This window comes from Dendrobates tinctorius, unplaced genomic scaffold (assembly GCF_039654945.1).
Source record: "Dendrobates tinctorius isolate UK_male_01 unplaced genomic scaffold, ASM3965494v1 ptg000065l, whole genome shotgun sequence".
NCBI classification, from domain to species: Eukaryota; Metazoa; Chordata; class Amphibia; order Anura; family Dendrobatidae; genus Dendrobates; species Dendrobates tinctorius.
In genome coordinates, this window is record NW_027361733.1 from 26,536,795 (window position 1) to 26,561,089 (window position 24,295).

Here is a 24,295-nt window from a genome sequence, read left to right on the forward strand (position 1 = left end):
CCCACCTTTTGTGTCTACCTCTTTCCTCATAGATTGTAAGCTTGCGAGCAGGGCCCTCTTTCCTCTTGATATGTTATAATCTACTGTATGTGATTATTGTTATGCTGTAATGTCTATTGTCTGTACAAATCCCCTCTGAAATGTAAAGTGCTGCGGAATATGTCGGCGCTATAAAAATAAAATTTATTATTATTATTATTATTATTATTATTATTAAGTGCTCTACAATTTCCTGGTAGACGGCTGCGCTGACTTTGGTCTTGATAAAACACAGTGGACCTACACCAGCAGATGACATGGCTCCCCAAACCATCACTGATTGTGGAAACTTCACAATAGACCACAAGCAGCTTGGATTGTGTGCCTCTCCACTCTTCCTCCAGACTCTGGGACCTGAGAAGTGCCTTTAATCTGACAGCATCCAAGGCTTTTCGTTTGAAATGGAGCAACATCATAGGTCGCATCCCGCCGCAATGTTGGTATCATGCCTGGCTAATCAAAATGAGAGCCACAGATGCCGACAGGTAGGAAGTGGAACAGATTAGTGATGTGGCTGCACTGACACTAGTCAGAATTCTTTCATAAAATCAACCCTTTCAGTGAATGGAAAAGGCTCGTTAAAGGGGCAATAGTGACTTGTTTGATTGGTGCTTCCAACAGGTGGCGCTATATAGTTCAAGTCCTCTTCTCTGAAGAGGCAATTTGCATATGGAAACATCCAGTGACTCTGAACCCATGTACAGTCCTTTTTTTTTTTTTTTTTCTTTTTTCTTTTTTTCTCTAATTCTACTCAATAGTTTGTGAACTAAACAGCCGGACTACTGACTCATGCATTCTAACCCTTGCCTGCCAAGCATGTAAGTTATACATTCTTGCAGGTAGGCTCATCGGTGGCCAAGTATGTATGTCCTGGCTAGCCATGTTTAGATCACAGGTAGGGCTGAATTTCATGGCTTGTTTTAAAGATCTAGCCACAATCGAGACTTAAATATCTTGGGTTAATGTGAGACCTGCATGTTTGTGAGCAGTTCTCACTTCTATTGGTGATATCTCAGTCTAGATCACAGCTAGAGTCGTGATCTCGGTCTTGTTTGAAAGCATGAACTCTTGAATGAGAGAGACAATAAAAATGACCCCAGAGACAGCGCTGACAGACTGCAGGAAGAGAAAGAGAATCTGTGAGATGCGAACCTCCTTCTTTCACCATGTAAGAACCCCTTCACACGTTCACTTAAAAAAAAAATGTTTGCTTGAGATTATCCGTGTGGCTTTCTGTTGGCCTTCCGTGTGTACAATCCGTGTACTGTCCATGTGACAGAAACCATAATGAAATGCATTCAAGAATCCACTGATTTTTGTGTATTAAAGATGTGCCAAGATATTAGATATCCTCCAGATATATACCATATTTTTCGGTTTACAAGACACACTCCAACCCCCCCCCCCCGAATTTTGCTGAAAAAGTGGGTGCGTCTCGTAATGTAAATTGTAGCTGCGGTGGAGCTTTCCGACTGCCATGGAGTTGGGTCCTAGAGTCGCTGCTGCAGGAAGCTGCTGACGGATGCCGGAGTGGGGCGATGCTACTGACCCCAGGTAGGATTGTGAAGGCCTGGAGCCCTGCACTTTCCTTAGTCTTCAATTCGATGGACTTTGGGAAAATGGCTGCTAGGTGCGGTGCATGCACAGATTGAGATCAATGCTCCCAAGATCTCTATTGTGCATGCGCAGCCTCCGGCAGCCATTTTTCCAGAGTCCACCCCGTTAAAAAGTATGGAAAATGTGGGGCTCCAGACTTTCACAAAAACACCTTGTTTTACCAGCCTGGGGCCCACAGCATCTCCTGCCTCCGCCAGTTTCCTGAAGCAGCAACCATTGGGGTGCTTCATATAATTCTCAAAATACACAAGCAAGGCACAAAATAATGTATCTTGTTGTATAGCTTTCTATTAATATTAACCTAATAATTGAAGAAAATTATGTGAGGTCCCCCTCATTTTTCGTATCAAGAAAGGTAAAGCAGACAGCTAAGAGCTCATATTATCACGTTGAGAAGATCCTCGGTGTTGGACACTTTCCAGCCTAAAAATATCTACCTGCAGTAGCCCCAGAAATGGAGCATCACATGAGTCACTACAATTCTGGCCCTTCTCTTTGTATTGCCTATAGTCCTCCATATAGTATAATGTACACCCCATTGTCATCGATATAGTGTAATTCACTCCCCATAGTCCTCCATACAGTATAATGCGCTCCCCATAGTCATCCATATAGTATAATGCGCTACCCATAGTCTTCCATATAGTATACTGTGCCCCCCATAGTCCTCTATATAGTATAATGCACTCCCCATAGTCCTCCATATAGTATAATGCACCCCCATAGTCATCCATATAGTATAATGCGCTCCCCATAGTTCTCCATATAGTATAATGCACTCTCCATAGTACTCCATATAGTATAATGCACCCCCATAGTCCTCCATATAGTATAATACACCCCCATAGTCCTCCATATAGTATATTGCACTCCCCATAGTCCTCCATATAGTATAATGCACTCCCCATAGTTCTCCATATAGTATAATGCACTCCCCATAGTCCTCCATATAGTATAATGCACTCCCCATAGTCCTCCATATAGTATAATGCACTCCCCGTAGCCCTCCATATAGTATAATGCACTCCCCATAGTCCTCCATATAGTATAATGCACTCCCCATAGTCCTCCATATAGTATAATGCACCCCCATAGTCCTCCATATAGTATATTGCACTCCCCATAGTCCTCCATATAGTATAATGCACCCCCATAGTCCTCCATATAGTATAATACACCCCCATAGTCCTCCATATAGTATAATACACCCCTATAGTCCTCCATATAGTATAATGCACCCCCATAGTCCTCCAAATAGTATAATGCACCCCCATAGCCCTCCATATAGTATAATGCACCCCCATAGTCCTCCATATAGTATAATGCACCCCCATAGTCCTCCATATAGTATAATGCACCCCCATAGTCCTCCATATAGTATAATGCACCCCTATAGTCCTCCATATAGTATAATGCACTCCCCTATAGTCCTCCATATAGTATAATGCACTCCCCATAGTCCTCCATATAGTATAATGCACTCCCCATAGTCCTCCATATAGTATAATGCACTCCCCATAGTCCTCTATATAGTATAATGCACCCCCATAGTCCTCTATATAGTATAATGCACCCCCATAGTCCTCCATATAGTATAATGCACCCCCATAGTCCTCCATATAGTATAATGCACTCCACATAGTTCTCGATATAGTGTACTGGACTCCCCATAGTTCTCCATATAGTGTACTGGACTCCCCATAGTCCTCTATATAGTGTACTGGACTCCCCATAGTCCTCCATATAGTATAATGGACTCCCCATAGTCCTCCATACAGTATAATGCACTGTCCATAGTCATCCATATAGTATAATGCACTCCCCAGAGTACTTCATACAGTATTATGGCCACAATGTACTTACTGATACATATTTTTAAAATAACAATACTCGCGTCTCCTCCTCGTTCCCCCACTGTTGCGGTCTCTGCAGCGAGCGTTCTGAAACAAGACACATCTCAGTGCAGCAAGTGTCATGGGGGGTAATGGTGCTTGGAGTTGATGTCCACTGTGAAGTGTCCAAAAGCACAGTTGACATCAAGCCCTGGTTCTAGTAATGGAGAGGTGTCTATCAGACACCCCCCATTACTAACCCAGAAATAAAAAGGAAGCATACAATGAAATACTTTATTGAAATAAACACTAGCCTACACTTTCCCTTGATCACTGCTTTATTAGAAGAGAAAAAAATCTCATGCAGGTCTGATGTAGTCCACTGAATCCGACGTAGTTCAGCGAATCCAATGAAGTTTTATGAATTTGACATACAAAGCCTATGAAACCTTTTTGTGATGCATCATGGTCTTTGCAAACAATCACTTCTGTTTCACGCCACGCTGTGCAAGGTCCTTTGACTGTGAAGAGCGATAAAGTTACTAACGTCGCCGGGTCTCATGCAGCGCTGCGTGACCCGGAAGTTGTTGTTTGCAAAGACCATGGAGTATCGGAACAAGGCTGCATAGTTTCTACGGTGGATTTGCTGGACTTTGTTGGATTTGGTAGACTACAATGGAGCTGTGTACTATATTATTTTTTTTTTTTTTTTTTTTCTTTTTTAATAAAGTGGTGAATTAGGGAAAGTGTGTGGTAGTGTTTTATTTCTATAGTGTTTTTTTTTTTTTGTGTTTCCTTTTTATTACTGAGTTAGTAATGGTGTGTCTGATAGACACCTCTCCATTACTAGCACCATGACTTGATGTCAGCTGTATTTTTGGACATTTCACAGATGAAATCAACTCAAAGCCAAGCCACAGCACCAAGGCATAGGGAGGAGCCAAGATAAAGTGCCAGAATTGGAGAATCTCTTGTGATGTTCCACTTCTCGGGCGGTTGCGGGCTGGTATATTTAGGCTGGGAAGGCCCAATAACCAGGGACCTTCCCAGCCTGATAATATCAGCTCACAGCTGTCTGCTTTACCTTTGCTGTTATCTATCTGTTATCTTTGCATGTCTTTAACATATAAAAATCAGTAATTTCTTGAATGAATTTAATTCTGGTACGTGTCAAACAGACGGCACATCCATGTTCTGCAGGTATTTACACGGACCCATTGACTTGTATTGGCACTTGTTATCCATGTGGCCAGGAATAAACATACGTCTCAATGTGGTCCATGTGAAAATACGGACATGTGAAGCTCATCATAGGTTTTAATAGGTACCTATGAAAACGGATGCCACACATATCGGAGCCACGGACATAAGAATGGGGCCTAACACAGCATTTTAACAAAAAGGACAAAAACAAGCAGATTTGGAACCATAAGCGGACACAGTACTTGAAGCATAATGGAACGCTCAGCCATATTAACAACCTACTAACCTAGATTAACAAAAAGGAGGCGCATATTGCAGGCTTACACTTAAAATTATTTTGATTTTGCAGCATACTACAGCGATATCCCCAAGATCATTTACGCATCCAGGACACATTCTCAGCTGGCACAGGTCATAAGTGAACTGAAGCAGACAACGTACAGGTAATTTGTGGGCCATCTTGCAGAAAGGGGGGAGATCATGACCCCTATGGTTCATAGCACTTATGTCCCTGCTACATAAGTTATGGAATCACCATAGAGCACCATGGAATCAATGGTGCCCTGAAAAAAATAGCAATAATAATACAGAGTACCATCTACTGATCAAAATCATGTACTGCAGTTTTATTCACTATATATATCCTCTTCTCCAAAAAAAATAAAGGGAACACTAAAATACCACATCCTAGATATCTCTGAATGAAATATTCCTGTTGCAAATCTTTATTCATTACATGGTGGAAAGCATTGAGAACAATAGAACATAAAAATTATCAATGTAAATCTGTCATGATCCCAGAGCAGGTTTTTGAGCTGCACGGCAGGGGTTAATGTCTGGAGCTCAGTGCAGGTTTTGACCTGCACACCTGGGGTTAATGATTGTGGCCTCTTTTTGGTACTTAAACCCCTGGGAAGCTCCAATCTCTGTCAGTTATACTTTCGCCCTTGGCATAGTGTGGTGACCCCTGAGTGTGTTTGTGCTGTGTTCTTGTTTATCTGATACTCTGTGTACGACTCGGTCTGTTCTCTGGTTACTGCTTGTTGGATTCTGCTTGGTACCTTCTATGTCTGTTTGGTTTTGACCACTGCCTGTTCCCGACTATCTGTTCTGTCTCATCCCTGGTACTTTACTGTTATCTCTGTGTATGACCTCCGTTTTGCCTGACTCTGAGTATTTCTGTTTAGTGTGCTGCCATCTCTGGAAGCAGAACGCTAAGCCCCGCCCCTTGCAGTCACATGACCATAGGTCCTTCACTGCTTGCTAAACTTCAGCGTCCCCAGGTCCTGTTTGTACTTTCCGGCCGTACCTGACCCCGGGCCCCCCTACAGTGCGGGTGAGTTCCTGCTCAGCGGAGGCTGCACGCCGGCGCTGACAGGACCCTGACAAAATCAAAATGAATATCCCGTGGAGGTCTGGATTTGGAATGATACTCAAAATCAAAGTGGAAAATCAAATTACATTTTTTACCTCTTATTGATGAGAATAGGAGACCCACACTTTCATGTGTGATTGGATCCACACTGCAGTCACATAGGACTTTTGGACCCAATTCTTGTGGCTAATAATGGGGATGCCAGTCATCGGACCCCAGCAATTATACATTCATCACCTAAACTGTAAGCAGATGATAAATCCATTTAGTGGGAAACCCAATGATGAGGCCAAGTTTTTGAAATCTGACCAATGTCACTTTATGTGGTAATGACTCTGGAACGCTTCGACGGATCCCTGTAATTTTGAGATTGTTGTTTCATGTCCCATTATATTTTATGATGATGGTGAATTTAGGATGATATGTTTTGTGCTTATTTATAAAAATATCAGAAATTTGACAGAAATGTCAAAATATTGGCAATTTTCAAACTTTGATGATCCCTTTAATCCAGATAATCATATCATGGCAAAACATTAATAAATAACATTTCCCTCATGTCTGCCTTACATCAGCACCATTTGTAAAATGTTTTTTTTTTTTTTGTTTGTTTGTTTGTTAGCATTTTAGAAGATTTAAAAATGTAGCAGACATTTTTCATTTTTTCAAGGAAATTTACAAAATTTATTTTTTCAGGGACCTATTCAGTTTTGAAGTGACTTTGGGGGGTCATATATATAAATTGGAAAATCCCCAAAAGTGACACCGTTATAAAAACAGCACCCCTCGATATATTCAAAATTGCATTCAGAAAGTTTATTAACCCTTCAGGTGCTTTTCAGGAATTAATGAAAAGTGGCATGACAGGAATGAAAAATTGTATTTTTACCACCTAAATGTTGCTAAATTCTGATCAGGTAACTATACCTGTCAGACTCTAACGCCGTTATTTGGCTTGGCATTGCAAACATCAGGACCACGCAGTCATAATTTCACAATGCCGATGGAGTTAAATAGGGAGCCTCCACACTCTGTTAACCATCTAGATCAGGGGTCCCCAACCGCCGGTCCGCGGCCCAGCACCGGGCCGCTGCAGTGCCCTTGCCGGTCCGCGGACACAAGGGGAGCCAGGGGCGGTCAGTGGCGTAGCGGGGGCTGGGGCGGCGTGTGTAGCGGCGGCAGGGAGCGATCCAAGCAGCTCCGCTGCCTGCAAGAGGGAATAGCAGGAGCGGAGCTGCAAGGACCCGTCCAGCTTCCTGCCCGCCGCCCGCGCTTCCTGTCTCTGACTGACACAGAGAGGAGCGCGGCCGCTGCTGTGTCAGCGAGGAAGCGCGGGCGGCGGGCAAGTGAGAGGAGAGAGGTGGTGTGTGTGTGTGTATAATGTGTGTGTGTGTGTGTGTGTGTGTGTGTGTTTGTCTGTGTTTGTGTAGCCTGGCCCTGGAGGAGATGGGGACATGAGGAGAAGGCCATGAGGGGAGTGATGGGGTGAAGGCAATGATGGGGAGAGGGGAGTGATGGGGTGAAGGCAATGATGGAGAGATGGCAGTGATGGGGTGAAGGCAATGATGGGGAGAAGGGAGTGATGGGGTGAAGGCAATGATGGGGAGAAGGGAGTGATGGGGTGAAGGCAATGATGGGGAGAGGGGAGTGATGGGGTGAAGGCGATGATGGGGAGAGGGGAGTGATGGGGTGAAGGCAATGATGGGGAGACAGCAGTGATGGGGTGAAGGCAATGATGGGGAGAGGGGAGTGATGGGGTGAAGGCAATGATGAAGAGATGGCAGTGATGGGGAGAAGGGAGTGATGGGGAGACAGCAGTGATGGGGTGAAGGCAATGATGGGGAGAGGGGAGTGATGGGGTGAAGGCAATGATGAAGAGATGGCAGTGATGGGGTGAAGGCAATGATGGGGAGAGGGGAGTGATGGGGTGAAGGCAATGATGGGGAGAGATGGGGTGAAGGCAATGATGGGGAGACGGCAGTGATGGGGTGAAGGCAATGATGGGGAGAAGGGAGTGATGGGGTGAAGGCAATGATGGGGAGAGGGGAGTGATGGGGTGAAGGCAATGATGAAGAGATGGCAATGATGGAGAGATGGCAGTGATGGGGTGAAGGGAGTGATGGGGTGAAGGCAATGATGGGGAGAAGGGAGTGATGGGGTGAAGGCAATGATGGGGAGACAGCAGTGATGGGGTGAAGGCAATGATGGGGAGAGGGGAGTGATGGGGTGAAGGCAATGATGAAGAGATGGCAGTGATGGGGTGAAGGCAATGATGGGGAGACAGCAGTGATGGGGTGAAGGCAATGATGGAGAGATGGCAGTGATGGGGTGAAGGCAATGATGGGGAGAAGGGAGTGATGGGGTGAAGGCAATGATGGGGAGAAGGGGGTGATGGAGCACTTATTCAAAACCTATGGTGAGTTGAGTCACATTATAAATGTTATTTAATTATAAGTATGCACTGCTACACTACAACCGCGTCCATAGCCCCGCCCCCTTATGACCAAAGCCCCGCCCCTGCCACACCTCCATCCCCGCCCTGCCGGGCCATGGAAGAATGGTCTTGCTTGAAACCGGTCCCTGGTGCAAAAAAGGTTGGGGAACACTGATCTAGATGACACAGTCACTATTGTCAGCAGCATCTAAGGGGTTAAATGGCTATGGACTTTGCCAACACTGAATGTGTCTGATGCAGCAAATTGTCAGCTATAGTGGACAGCTGCTGGATTGTCACTTGTATGGGGATGCTATTCTGTTATATCTCAGGTCATTTGGCACTCTATAGCATCATACATAGTGTATAGATCCCTTAATACCTTTTTTTTTTTACTTTTGGAAAGCTGCATTAATTTTTTTTCAGGCCTAAAGTCAGCGTCCTGGGCTCACGGGAGCAGTTGTGTATACACCCGGATGTGAAGAAGCAGGAGAATAACCATGTTAAGGTAGAAATATTGAGTCTCTATCACAGTTTTCACTTTTTATATCCAGAATAAAATGTATTGAACTGTGTTGTTATTTTTTCAGGTCCATATGTGTCGCTCTAAGGTGTCTACCCGCTCCTGCCACTACTATAATAATGTGGAGGGTAAGTGCTAGAGGATGCTATTAAGAAATTGTGTCTATTATAACCATTTAATTAAGCATCAGAAAGAACCAGGTGATATAAATGTATTGTGTTACCAAGTAGCCCACCTTCTTTATGACATCCACATACTTCTGAATACCATGTCGTACCCCCTGTTGTCAGGCATTAGCCCCCACGTATTATGAAAGAGAGCTCTCCATCCTTTGTCTGCCCTTTTCAAAAAGGATAGCTATCAGCATGTCACACACATACTTGGAGGTGTAGTTTTTGCAACATCAAGGAGTCCCTCTGCGTTTTGGAGTTCCTCTTTAATAACTCAACATCATTCATCTTAGAAATGGAAAGTAGTATTCATTGAGACAGCAAGGCAAACTCTTACAGGATAAACAATGGTTTTCCCTAGAAAAGAGCACAGAGAGGGATCTCACCACTCCTATACTGGACATCGAGGACCTGGTGAAGAGCGGCACCAAGCACAGGTACTTCCGTAGTCCTCTTGGACCAAACATTTGCCACAACTGGACAACTCCTGTTCATGTCTCATTATAAATATGGAGAAGAGTCCTCTCCTTGTAGATCGGCTCTGCAGCTCGCAGATCTTGCTCTGATGGATTTTGTGTGCTGCAGGGGACATGTGCGACCTCACGTTTGTCTGGCTGCAGACTCCAGTGTTGTTGATAAGGGGTTTCAGTGATCCCTGTACTTTTAGACAACAGGATCTCCCTTGATAGATAACGATAAATACATAACTTACAAATCACTTTGTTCAAAAAATAATCCATGTTTTACTAACACTAAAAATAAGTAATTGCAAAGTGCCCACCACATGTTGTCTCTCTTCTGTTTAAGTTGCTGCCCACTGCCTGTTGTCAAGTGTAATCTGTCTCTTACATCAGAGTAATTGAGATGGATTACTGATAGTGGTGTGGGTCTTAAGGGTCTGTCACACTAAGCAATATCGCTATAACTTGTGACATTATAGCGATATTGCTAGCGATATCGCTGTGTCTGATACTTACCAGTGACCCGCTCCCCCGCTGGTTATCGCTGATCGCGCGAGAACGTCCTGGGCTGTTTCTCGTTGTCAGCTTCTTGCGGCGCTTCCTGTGGAGAGACGAGCGACGAGCGTGGAGCCGGGCGGGAGGAAGTCAGGATCACCTAGTGTGACAGGTAAGTAGCGACCCCCGTCCCCAGCGATGTCGCTGGTGAGATCTGCCTGTGTGGCAGCTCACTAGCGACCACTTAGCGATGTATCAGCGATCCTGACCATGTCATATCGCTGGTCGGGATCGCTGGTACATCGCTAAGTGAGACAGTACCTTTAGTCTCTAATCCTATTTTTTTTGTCTGCCACACGACATAGCAGACAGCCTTTTAGAGGGGTTTTCTGGGCAAAATAATGATTTTGCCAGTGGCTTGGTATATTAAAAATGGTGAAAGAAACTCAATGGGGATTCAGCACAGTCCACTCTGTACTCTGTGTTTACACTGGAAGAATGTCGTCCGTCTACAAAGTGGCAGCAGGACCGCAGCTACCTGTGATTAGCTGCCTTGGTCAGGTGACTTCAGCAGCACGTCCTCCCTGATATCCATGATGATGTGCTCCTGAAGTCTCTCTTCTTTGACAGCCAGTCATAGATCCCAGTGGTCCTGCTTCCACTTTGAATGGTGACGGCTTCCTTCCGGTGTAAATGGAGACCACGGCACTGTCTGCACTTGATCCCGGTAAGTGCCAATAGATGAGTATAGCTTAGTTTCTTTTGTTTTAATACACCCCAAAAATATATTCTCCCAGACATCCCCCCTTAATTCGGTTCAGGCAAATTGTTAAACAATTGCAGGAGCAGAGCATGTTGAGAGTTCAGGGAAAGGAAGTTACAGTACTTAATGCTAAAGGAGACTCAAAAAGATGAGATGATAAATTCTAGAGCATGAGATTCGGCGCAGCTTCTCAACATATTAGACTAATATGTTTCACCAGAAGCAATTTTAACTGGCATGAGGAGAGGAAAACCATGTTTTCTGTCAAGTTTTGTGTTAAAGGCCAGTATGCTTTCAGAATCAAAACCCACAGAAAACAGCTAGTTGTCATGCGTTTTTCTTTTGAGGAGGATTTTCCAATTTGGACGTCTTTGAAGTGCACAATGTATATTATGTTCTGTCAATCTTTGTGCAGGGCCTGCCCCTACTACCTCTCTAGGAATCTGAAACAGCAAGCGGACATCATATTCATGCCCTATAATTATCTCCTGGACTCCAAGGTACTAGTATTTTCCATGCTCTAGCCTCTGCTTCCAGTACCTGCATGTTCTGTATACTGTCAATCCATCATCTGCATTAGAAGAGATCCATCCTTTAGATCATGGGGCAGGGTGGATTGGATGATCCTATTGGTTTCACCAATAATAAGTGACATCATGAGTGTTTTATATAGTGTGGAAAAAAAGTATTTAGTCAGCCATCAATTGTGCAAGTTCTCCAACTTAAAAAGATGAGAGAGGCCTGTAATTGACATCATAGGTAGACCACAACTATGAGAGTCAAAATGAGAAAACAAATCCAGAAAATCACCTTGTCTGATTTGGCAAGAATTATTTTGCAAATTATGGTGGAAAATAAGTGTTTGGTCATTAACAAACATTCATCTCAATATTTTGTTATATATCCTTTGTTGGCAAGGACAGAGGTCAAACGTTTTCTGTAAGTCTTCACAAGGTTGGCACACACTGTTGGTTGTATGTTGGCCCATTCCTCCATGCAGATCTCCTCTAGAGCAGTGATGTTTTGGGCCTGTCGCTGGGCAACACGGAATTTCAAATCCCTCCAAAGGTTTTCTATGGGGCTGAGATCTGGAGACTGGCTAGGCCACCCCAGGACCTTCATATGCTTGTTACGAAGCCATACGTTGCTCTGGTGTGCTTAGGATCATTATTATGCTGAAAGACCCATCCATGTGTCATCTTCAATGCCCTTGCTGATGGAAAGAGGTTTGCACTCAAAATATCACGATCCATGGCCCCATTCATTCTTTCATGTACATGGATCAGTCGTCCTGGTCTCTTTGCAGAGAAACAGCCCCAAATCATGATATTGCCACCCCCATGCTTCACAGTAGGTATGGTATTCTTTGGATGCAACTCAGCATTTTCTCTCCTCCAAACACAATGAGTTTTGTTTCTACCAAACAGTTCTACTTTGGTTTCATCAGACCATATGACATTCTCCAAATACTCTTCTGGATAATCCAAATGCTCTCTAGCAAACTTCAGACGGTCCTGGACGTGTACTGTGACTGTTTGAGGTTATGGACAGGTGTCTTTTATTCTGATAACAAGTTCAAACAGGTGTCATTACTGCAGGTAATGAGTGGAGGACAGAGGAGCCTCTTAAAGAAGAAGTTACAGGTCAGTGAGAGACAGAAATCTTGCATGATTTTAGGTGACCAAATACTTATTTTCTACCATAATTTTGCAAAATGCATCTTGTCATATCAGACAAGGTGATTATCTGGATTTGTTTTCTCATTTTGACTCTCATAGTTGTGGGCTACCTACGATGTCAATTACAGGCCTCTCATCTTTTTAAGTGGGAGAACTTGCACAATTGGTGGTTGACTAAGTACTTTTTTTTCCCCACTGTATAGAATGATTTGGTTTGGTCAATGAGCTGCAGACGCTAGTAAAGTTCGGACTTGTGCACTCATGGCAGATTTGTTGCAGTTTTTTTTTCTGCAGATTTGTCACAAAACCTGAAGGGCTTCCTGAATCCAGCCAAGTGATAGATAATCCTAAAGTCTCATGCACACGTTGCTTATTTTTTACTTTGCAGATTTGGTGCAGATTTAACTCTGCAGCATGTCAATTCTTTAAACATTTTTGCTGCAGATTTCACTCATACTAAAGAGCGGGGAAAAATCTGCACCAAAAACGCATGTAAAAATGCAGCAAAAACATGCTTATTACACAGCGGTTTTGCTGCTAAGATATGCAGAAATATATGCACTGAATACACAAGGTGTACACATACATTTTAGGCTATGTGCACACATTAAGCATTTTGTGCAGAAATCTCTGCATCTCCCAGCAGGAGATCCGCTGTGTAAGTAGGCATGTTTTCGCCATGTTTTTTTTAACATGCTTTTTTGGTGCAGATTTTCCCCCACTCCTTAGTATGAGTGAAATCTGCATCAAAAATGCTGAAAGAATTGACATGCTGGAGATTTAAATCTGCAAGAGAAAAATAAGCAACGTGTGCATGAGACTTCAGGATTCGCCTTCACTTTTCTGGCATCAGGAAACCCTTCACATTTTGTGACAAATCTGCACAGAAAAAATTGCGACAAATCTGCAACATGTGCCCTGGCCCTTATACAGTAAAATTTCTTTAATCTGGCACCAATGGGCCTCAGGAGGTGCTAGATTACCTATTTTCTTGATCAGCATTAGCTCATAATAGATTTCCTAAAGGAGCATATTTTATCACTTTCAAGGGAGTAAATTGGGATTAAAAATATTCTTGAACCTTTTCAGGATCTTTGCTTGCTGTTAGTGAATGAGCACATTGCTGTTTACTTCCAGAGGCTAAGCACCTGTATACATTATATCCAGAGCTGAGGGTTTGCTACAATTGCCGTGCATGTCTACTTCTGAGAAATGCTTTTTAAATCTCATTTAAGGGTACGTGCACACGCTGTGGATTGGTCTGCGGATTGATCTGCTCAGATTTTGCAAAATCCGCAGGTAAATCCGCAGGTCAAAAGACCTGCGGTTTATCTGCGGGATTAGCCTGCGGGATTAGCCTGCGTTTTTTCCCTGCGGTTTATCATCTCTACAATGGAGGAGATAGTAAACCGCAGTGGAATCTGCAGAAAGAATTGACCAGTCAATTTTTTCTGCGGATTAGAAATCGCAGCAAATCCGCGCGGAAAAATCCACACCGTCTGCACTGCGGTTTTCATTTCCCATAGGATATTATGGTACTGTACACCGCAGCTGAAACTGCTGCGGTTTCGCAGCAGAATCCGCAGCGTGTGCACACACCCTTAGAAGTGAAATAAAACACCCAATTCTTGTTTTTCAGAGTCGTAAGGCGCACAACATAGATCTGAAGGGAACGGTTGTGATATTTGATGAGGCGCACAATGTGGTACGTCCTGAGCATCAGTCTTGTGCCATAACGGTCTCAATGAGTTATTTTGCTAATGACTTGTGTGGTCTCCTTCACCCCCAGGAGAGGATGTGTGAGGAGTCCGCTTCTTTTGACCTGACTCCCTATGATTTGGCTTCTGGGATCGATGCTTTGGATCTGGTGATTAAGGAGCTGACCGACAACCTGGAGCAGAAACATATAAGTGCACAGTTCAACATGGAGGCGCCCAGTTCAAGTGAGTGACTGTATGCAGAGCAGACAACGGAAGTTTTCTGTATGCCTTAGCTCTGTCCAAGATTTTTGTTTCATATAGTGGTATTGTAGCCTCTACTAAATATTCAATTACCTTCCTCTAATCCATCATCATAGGACCTGATGAGATCTGGATTAAAGGACAGCCATAGAAAAATAAAGGCAATAGCATTTTATGGATAGGGAGACTCCGTGGTTCTCTCTAGTGAAGGGCGAACCCGAACGTTAAAGTTCGGGGGTAGTACTGGACACCTAGTGTTTGTGCATGGACCCTGAATACAGGTTTATCCACAAAGTCCATGTTACTGTTTGGGTTCAGAAGCCCGAATAAAGCTTGTTGAAGCCAATCAACAAGCTTTTCCAGTGGCATGGCTTTGATTGGCTGGAGCAGTATGTTACCCAAAAAAATACATAAGTAATAAAAAAAAAAAAAAAAAAAAATCGTGGGGGTCCCCTCTCTTTTTTGATAACATGCGCAGGTGAAGCAGCCAGCTGCGAGTTGCAATTTTCAGCTGTCTGCTTTATCTTGGCTGGTTATCAAAAATAAAGGGGCCCCCACGCCGTTTTTTTAGATTATTAAAATAACTGATTATTTTTGATAACTGGCCAAGGTAAAGCAGACAACTGGGGCTGTTATTTTCAGGCTGGGAAGGTCCATGAATATTTGGCCCTCCCCAGCCTAAAAATAGCAGCCCGCAGCCGCCATAGAATTACCATCACATCATGAGTAGATCACATATTACCTCCACATACTGTTCGAATAATATCACATACAAGTGACAAATACTGCCACATCATAACCAGATCACATATTACCACCACCTAGTGGGATCACTAGTGACATTATACACAGGAGCTCTGTATATAGTGTAAGTGTACACTGATTCACCGGTGACATCCCTAGTTGAAGTTTTTTACCTTCGCTTTTTCATCCAGAACACACCGCCATCACTTCATCCAGCCAGGCGTCGTCTCTGCATAAAATAGCACCCCGTTATCTAGAGCACCAATTCAAGGGCACATTCCCCAATTTTTCCTCAACTTCTACACTACACAGCTGAAAACAGACATTCACGCACCATTAATATATACCGTATTTACTCGTGTATAAGCTGAGTTTCCAGGTCACCACCTGACAGCATGCTGGAGGACGTCCTTCTTATCCACAGTGGGACAGGAAACCACGAGAGTTCAAAAGGACCCTCCCCTCACCACCCTTCAGTGTTTTTTCCTGTCCCACTGCGGATGGGAACGACGAGAGATCTGACCGTTCTGAGCAGATGGTGAGGATCGGGGGCCCAGCCTTTCCCTTCCCGCCTCAAGAATTCTGCAGGCTGACACCCACCTGAGGGTCCCTCAGCAGACCCAGTGTAGCACTGCTCCTGGGGGGATGGAGCCGCTTCCCCTGAGGGGGCTCTCGACTCCAGGCGTCGCCTCAGCTGTCCCTCTGCCAGGCCACCTCTACAGAGCCGCATCCTGTAAGCGGTCCCGCACCAGATCACCGCAGGACATCTCCGCAGCCAGCGCGGCAGAAGACCCACAGCCAGGTGAAGCGGGGCCGGTGTGGGGTGGATCGCGCCTCTCCAGGCGGCGGTGTCGCAGGGCTTCCGGTCGCAGGGTCCACGACGTCAGCTTCCGGGGGGAGGGCGGATTGCGACCCGAGCGGCCGCGTCACTTCCGGGGGACGGGCCCGGGCGACGGCAGTACTTCCGGGTAGCGGTTCTGTCACAGGATTCGAAGTGAACAGCGCGCCCCGGTGTTGAAAGCCGACAGGTGACGTCCCCTCCAGGAGGATTCAGAGCAGGTCAGACATCGCCCAGATTAGCGGTGGAGAGCAGCCCCATACAGCCATTCCTGCAGAGATGGAGGATCAGGCGAAATCTGAGACGGGGCCAGATGGCCAGGGTCACGTGAGTACCTCACCAAAGGTTACTGCAGGACCCTAGGTAGGCAGATCCCATAGGACACATATTCTATGTATTCCAGGGGACCCCAGCAGAGAAGAAGGAGTCTAAGAAGAAGGAGAGAAAGTGTCCAATCTGTGCCAAAAAACTAAAAGACACATGGCAGAAGCCCTTATGTGACGCATGCACCAGACGCATAGTGGGGGAAGAGCAAGCCACTATCATGTCTAACATGAGATCCATTATAAGGGAAGAGGTACAGGCTTCAGTATCAGGCCTAAGATGCCCCCAGACTCCGCAGCCGACTCCCCAGGTATCCAGTAAAAGGCCAAGGGAGTCGGACTCCTCGTCGGAAGGTGACCCGTCCGAATCAGGGCTAGACGAGGAGGAGATGAGAGAACCTACAGAAAAGGGGAAGAGATACCTCTTTTCATCAGGGGATACGGACGAACTGTTAGGTGCTGTAAGACACACTATGCAGGTTGAAGAACCCCCAGAGACTCTATCAGTACAGGACGAGATGTTTGGGGGACTGCGGTCGCAAACCTCGATGGTCTTCCCAGTAAATATGCATATACGAGCAATGATATTGGAGGAATGGGAAGAGGCAGAGAAGAGACTTACTGTCCCTAGAGACTTTAAACTTCGACTGCCATTTGACCCAGAGGAGGTCAAGGTCTGGGAGGAAATCCCAAAAATAGATATCCGGTTGCAAAAGTGTCTAAAAAGATGGTAATTCCCTTTGAGGACTCCTCCAATTTGAAGGAGCCCATGGACCGGAAGGCAAACGGCCTCTTAAAGAGAGCCTGGGAAAGTTCAGCCGCGGTCATATGGGCAAATATAGCAGCAACGTCTGTAGTGCGATCAATGCACCTGTGGATAGATGACTTAGAGGAGCACCTTACAGATAGAACCCCAAGGGAGACTATCCTAAAATCCCTTCCCTTGTTAAAGTTAGCCACTGGGTTTCTAGCTGACGCTTCAGCGGAAACAGTCAGATTTACGGCCAGGAATCAGTCCCTGACCAACGCGGCCAGAAGAGCCATCTGGCTAAAGAGCTGGTCGGGGGATGTTCAATCCAAAAATAAGCTCTGCTCAATCCCTTTTTCAGGAGGCAAAGTCTTCGGGCCGGTGCTCGATGATATTTTGGAGAAAGCCTCTGATGAGAAAAAAGGGTTCCCGGAAGAGAAACGCAAAAAATATCAGCCCTTTCGTAGACCCCGTTTTAACCAAAGGTCGGACTACAGAGGGAAGGGGAAAACTGGAAGATGGAGCTACCCCAAAGGGAGAGATAGCAGGGGTAGAAATAACGACTCCATCTTCTCCGGGTCAAACTCCCGAAGGAAGTGACGCCACCAGAGTAGGGGGACGATTGCTAGGGTTCCTAGAGGAATGGCAGAAAATTTCCAGCAGCTCCTGGGTGCTACAGGTGATCTCGCAGGGGTACAGGATAGAGTTCGACTCCTCCCTCCAAGCCGATTTCTGATAGCCAACTCTCACCTCCATTCTGCCTCCCCCATGTAGCTAAACATTCAGGACCTCCTAACAACGGCCGCAGTTATCCCAGTACCCGCTCGAGAGGAAGGCAGAGGGCACTACTCAAGCCTTTTCTCAATAAGAAAGCCGTCAGGAGAGTCCAGAACTATAATCAATCTCAAACCCCTAAACAGGTGGCTAAGATACAAAAGGTTCAAGATGGAATCAATAAAATCCACGATTCCTCTCCTAGGCAGGGGGGCGGTAATGTGTACTTTAGATTTAAAGAGTGCATATTACCATGTTCCCATCCACCCAGACCATCAGAGATATCTCAGGTTTGCAGTCAGGAAAGAGGGAAGAATCTATCATTTCCAGTTCCGCTGCCTCCCCTTCGGGCTAGCTTCAGCTCCAAGGGTCTTTACAAAGCTGATGGTAGAGGTAGTTGCCTACCTAAGAATCAGAAATATTACGGTGGTCCCTTACCTAGACGATTTCCTCATCTTAGCAGATTCAGTGGCCCGGCTCAGACTCGACTGTCAGTCTGTGATTTCCACGCTGCAGAGCTTGGGTTGGATTATAAACTGGCAAAAATCAGATCTAATACCCAAGTCAAAAATAAAATTCCTGGGAGTAATGCTGGACTCAGAGGAAAGAATGTCTTACCTTCCAGAGGTAAAACAGACCAGCACGAGGGAAATGATTCGCCAGTTCGCAAGACAACAGGTCTCTATCAGAGAGGCCGTGAAGATTCTGGGCCTAATGACATCCTGTATTCCCTGTGTCAGGTGGAGCCAGTTCCACTCTCGAGATCTACAACGGGCAGTTCTGTCTACCTGGGACAGAAGGCAAAGCTCGTTAGACAAGATCCGATTGTCTCACCGAGTCAGGAATTCCCTGATGTGGTGGACCATTCCGAAGAATCTACGCACCGGCGTCTCATGGATCCAGTCCCCAGAGGTCATAGTCACCACAGACGCAAGTCAGCAAGGTTGGGGCGGACACGTCCAGGGAAGATACTACCAGGGACGATGGGGTCGAGAGGACAGCAAGGAGTCCTCCAACTTCAGAGAGCTTCATGCGGTATGGAAGGTACTATCGTCCGCCCAGTCGCTAGTGAGGAACAGGCACGTCAAGGTACTATCGGACAATACCACGACAGTAGCTTTCCTGCATCACCAAGGCGGTCCAACACACCCAGGACTGCAGCACCTAGCCGAACAGATCTTCAGATCGGCAGAAAAGAACACCCTCTCGATCTCAGCAGTGCACCTAGAGGGCGAAAAAAAACCAGGTGGCAGACTTTCTCAGCAGAAGAAGAGTTGTCGCAACGGAATGGGAGCTGAACAGCGAGGTATTCGACGACCTATGCAGCCGGTGGGGAACACCGGAGATACACCTGTTCGCAGTCAAGCAGAACACAAAGGTCAAGACCTTCTACTCTCTGAACCCTCTGGGGAACCCAGCAGGAATCGACGCTCTATCACAATCATGGAGCAAGGGCCTGTTATACGCCTTCCCACCTCTCGCTCTCATACCGCGAACTCTCAGGAAGATCAGCGAAGACAGAGCCAGAGTCATACTAATAGTGCCATTCTGGCCGAAGAGAAGTTGGTTCCCCTGCTGTGGCAGATGGCAGAGGAAGAACCCATTCTTCTAACAGAAAGAAGGGACCTCCTCCACCAGGGTCCGGTTTGGCACCAGAAGCCAAAAGCACTCCAATTGTCGGCCTGGATCCTGAGCGGCAGGTCTTAAAATCAAAGGGCCTCTCAGACGACATCATCTCTACCCTGCAGGCGAGTAGGAAACCGGTAACCGCTGCAATATATAACAAGATCTGGAAAAGGTTCTGCAGCTTCTGTGGAGAGACGACAGTTGAGACTGACCACCCCAATATCCCAAAAATTCTGGACTTCTTGCAGCCAGGGTTCAAAAAGGGTCTTAGACCCAGTACGCTAAGAGTACAAATCGCGGCCCTTAGTGTGTTCTATGACTGCGCCCTGTCACCACACCCTTGGGTAGCCCGGTTCACCAGGGCAGTTCAGAGGCTGAGGCCCTTAATAAGGAAGTCGGTTCCCCCCTGGGACCTTAACCTAGTCCTCAATGCACTATGTAAAAACCCATTCCAGCTAGCGGCAGACATAGGGATTGGTAATCTCTCGATCAGAACGGCATTTCTGGTAGCGATCACGTCAGCAAAGAAGCTAGGAGTACTTAAGGCCCTGTCTATCCAGGACCCTTATCTACAGGTGTTTAACGATAGAGTAATCTTAAGACTTGACCCGGCTTTCCTTCCAAAGGTTGTCTCAGATTCAAACATGAATCAGGAGGTAGTGCTCCCTTCATTCTGTCAGTTCCCTAAGAATAGGAAAGAGAGCGCCTACCATAACCTAGACGTCAGGGAGTCAGTACTCAGGTACCTAGACGCAACCAGGCCTTGGAGGAAAGATAATAATCTCTTCATTCAATATAGTGGTCCGAATAAAGGGAGAAAGGCGTCTAAGTCCACAATTGCAAGATGGATTAAATCCACAATTAGTCTAGCCTATAGGACACAGGGGCAGAATCCCCCCGGGAACCTTAAAGCCCACTCAACTAGGGCCATGGCCACATCATGGGCAGAGAGGGGGGGGGGCCTCGGCAGAGCAGATCTGCAGAGCCGCGTCCTGGTCCAGTCTCAGTACCTTCTCTAAACATTATAAATTAGATGTGGTATCCGCACAATTAGCATTCGGCAGAAAGGTACTCCATGCGGTAGTCCCACCCTAGGACCAGTCTCCTTTGGTACTACTCCAGCGTGCTGTCAGGTGGTGACCTGGAAAACGGTAATTAGACCTACCGGCAATTGTGTTTCCAGGAAGCCATCCTGACAGCACTATTAGTTCCCTCCCTAGAAATATTCATCCGTACTATTGTGATGTAACATATGTATGTGGAAATTTTGTTAAATAAAAATCTTCTTGCATCCATCCAGATGTGTTACTTTGAGAAAACACTGAAGGGTGGTGAGGGGAGGGTCCTTTTGAACTCTCGTGGTTTCCTGTCCCACAGTGGATAAGAAGGACGTCCTCCAGCGTGCTGTCAGGATGGCTTCCTGGAAACACAATTACCGGTAGGTCTAATTACTGTTTTTTCAGCCCATTGTTTTGTGCTGAAAACGCCCCACTCAGCTTATGCACGAGTCATTGTCCGAGAAAGATGGAGGGGGAGCAGCGGGTCACAGAATCAGAAGCCAGTGGGGAAGGGGGAGCGGCGGAGCAGAGGATCACAGAGGCAGGAGCCGGTGGCTGTGGCTAAAGTTTGTGCCGCTGCTAAAGAGAAATTAATATTGATTTCTCTTATAGTGAGCACAGTTACAGCCGCAGCCGCCGACTTACAGCACCATGGCACACATCCTAGTCCCCTTCCTGCGCACCCTGGCTGCATCTCGTTCGTTTCGACGCCAGCAGCATTTCCAGCCAACAGATCACGTGGCCCCGCTCATTAAGGTAATGAATATGCACGCTTCTCCACTCCCATAGGCGTGGAGTGAATCTTCATTACCTTAATGAGCGGGGCCACGAGATCGCTCGGCTGCAGGAGCTGCTGGCGCCTGAACGAGATGCTGCGAGAGCGCGCAGGAAGGTGAGTAGGAGGTTTTTTTTTTTTTAACAGGAACCATGCATGCAAGGATAGTAGATAAGGAGCCATGCGTACAAGGACAGCGATGGGGGAGCCATGCGTACAAGGACAGCGATGGGGGAGCCATGCGTACAAGGACAGCAATGGGGGAGCCATGCGTACAAGGACAGCGATGGGGGAGCCATGCGTACAAGGACAGCTGTTGTGAGTTCATTTTCCCCTTCATTACTGAGGCCCGAGGAACTCCCTCTTCTGGTGAGGAAAGGTAGTGAGCCTGATTGTCAGACACCTGAGGCTGATGATGATGACTGGCTGAGTGGAGTTACTGACTGGATACAAGGCTGCCGACGCCCTTCTGCCCTGTGGGTGATTTCTCTATGGGATCCTTGGAGACCAGTCTGAATTCCTGCTCCTCTAAAGCTAAGTTTGCTGCTCGGCCTTTTGCTTTGGTGCTTTGACTTTGTTTTGCTTTGTTTTTCTGGATTTCTGCCATTCCCTGCTGGGGTGTGCTTAATTCCTTTAGCTCTGTCTTCTGAAAAGACCTGAGTGCTGATTTAGTTTTTGAAGCCTAGCTGCTTCAGGGCCTTTTTCATATCAGCTTGTTGGCTTATGTCTTTGATAGGGTTTTGGCAGATTGCAGACAGCAGCCTTCCTGTCCTTTCCTATCTAGGTAGTTTTGGGCCCCGTCTTTGCTCAGTCTATCTTTCTGTCTGTGTTATTGTTTTCATCTTGCTTCACCGTCATTATATGTTGGGGGCTGCCTATTGCTTTGGGGTCTGCTCTGGGGCAGTTTAGATTTCCCCTTTCTTTCTTTAGGCTTATTTAATTCTCCGGCTGTGATCGAGGGGTCTAGGGCATCGTAGGAACCCCCCACGGCTACTGCTAGTTGTGTTGATAGGTTCAGGGGTCTGCAATCTGATAGTTGCCAACTTCTCTGGTTTTCTGGACTTAGCTTGTATTTCTGCTTTTGCCTCCTACGGTGACTCATTCATAACAGACAGCGATGGGGGAGCCATGCGCACAAGGACAGCGATGGGGGAGCCATGCGCACAAGGACAGCGATGGGGGAGCCATGCGCACAAGGACAGCGATGGGGGAGCCATGCGCACAGGGATGGGGGAGCCATGCGCACAGGGACGGGGGAGCCATGCGTACAAGGACAGGGTTGAGGGGACAATGTATACCCGGCTTATACTCGAGTCATTAAGTTTATCCAGTATTTCGTGGCAAAATTTGGTGCCTCGACTTATACTCGGGTCGGCTTATACTCAAGTATATATGGTAATTAGTTATTATGAAACACATTATTCCAAATATAAATTGTAATCCACCACTGTACCCCCCACTAACTATAAATAACCACTTTCTCCACCCAGTAAATATATAAATTAATTAGCACCTGTACTCTTTCCCCCATTTCAATACCAGTCACACTCCTGCATCCTCAACGTCACCCACTCTGCATGAAGAATGGCATAAAAAATAAATAAAACCAACGCTTCACCTGCTGTTGATTTATTCATTCTGCCTCCCAAAGATCACAGTAATGCTAAGCTCACATTTATCCTGTTCTTTACGCTGAGAGCTTACATCGGGGTCTCCTTAAATAAATCTCTGAAATACATGATTCAGACGGAACCCCCGGCGGAAGATACCCTATAATGAGGTAGATGGAGGCACTGTGGACACTGTCTGGCCTATGATCCGGCGGTGTCCATATTTTTCAAGCTTGCATAAAAGTGCGGTCGACCACTGTTTATGCACTTATCAAAAGAAGGACAACCCTGAACAGAGGTCACATGAAGTCCAGAGTAACTCTGCTGCCTCACTATAGTGAATGGATCCCTCGGGTTTCATCTGAAGCACATCATTCGGAGATTTAGATGGCAACCACAATGTAAGTGCTCAGCATGGAGTGCAGGATAAATGTGATCCCAAATTTTATGTAAAATGTTCCAGTTAAAAACTTCAGCTGAATCCACAAAAAAGCAAGTCCCCACTCAGGTCCTTAATCTGTTAATGGAAATATAGGAGGCCTTCATGTTACTTGTAGTACAAAGGTTCTAGAAAAGCATAACGGTTCTTTGCTACACAAACGAAATCAAGCGAATTCTGCTCTCCTAATTCCAAATGCTCCGTCCCTTCTGAGCCCCAGTGTGCCTTATCTACATTTAGCATCCACATGTTTGGCATCTCTCTCTCGATGAGAGCCCGCTTAATTTACGGAGTCCATGTCTCCAGCAGCACAAGCTTGGCACTGCAATGTTTTAGGCACTATAATGTTCTGGCACTACAATAGCAGATTTGCAATAAACTCATTAACATTCACTGCTGCTAGTTTCTGGAAAACACCCATGTCAAAATCGTCACTACACCTGTAGATAAATTCCCAGAGGGGTGTAATTTCCAAAATGGGGTCACTTGAGGGAGGATTCTGCTCTTCTAGCCCTTAGGTGCTCTGAATATGCAGTCCGCAAACTATTCTACGTTAATTTGTTCACCAAGAGTGAAGTAGTGCTCCTTCCCTCCCGAGTCTCGCCTTGTGGCTAAGCCGTACTGTACAGCCACATATGGGGTGTGGTCACGTTCAGCAGAAATTGTGGGACAGATTTCCATGCCATTTTTACTCAATTTCCCTGTGAAAATGTAATATTTGGTACTAAAACTTAATTTTAGTGGCAAAAATTTAGTTATTTATTCTGTGCCTAATGATATAACATTCTGTGACACACCCATGGTGTCA

The 24,295-nt window shown here is 45.9% G+C and overlaps 1 protein-coding gene across 2 annotated transcripts in view; it reads left to right on the top strand.

The window, feature by feature from the left end:
- Positions 1-24,295, top strand: part of RTEL1 (regulator of telomere elongation helicase 1) — a 195,007-nt gene that overhangs the window by 7,328 nt on the left and 163,384 nt on the right. For both annotated transcript variants that reach the window (XM_073580810.1, XM_073580809.1), the window contains exons 3-9: positions 5,041-5,134; positions 8,927-9,008; positions 9,091-9,151; positions 9,555-9,630; positions 11,328-11,412; positions 14,231-14,296; positions 14,381-14,534. In XM_073580810.1, the coding sequence (XP_073436911.1) occupies positions 5,041-5,134; positions 8,927-9,008; positions 9,091-9,151; positions 9,555-9,630; positions 11,328-11,412; positions 14,231-14,296; positions 14,381-14,534 (618 nt within the window). The remainder of the gene's footprint in view (positions 1-5,040; positions 5,135-8,926; positions 9,009-9,090; positions 9,152-9,554; positions 9,631-11,327; positions 11,413-14,230; positions 14,297-14,380; positions 14,535-24,295) is intronic.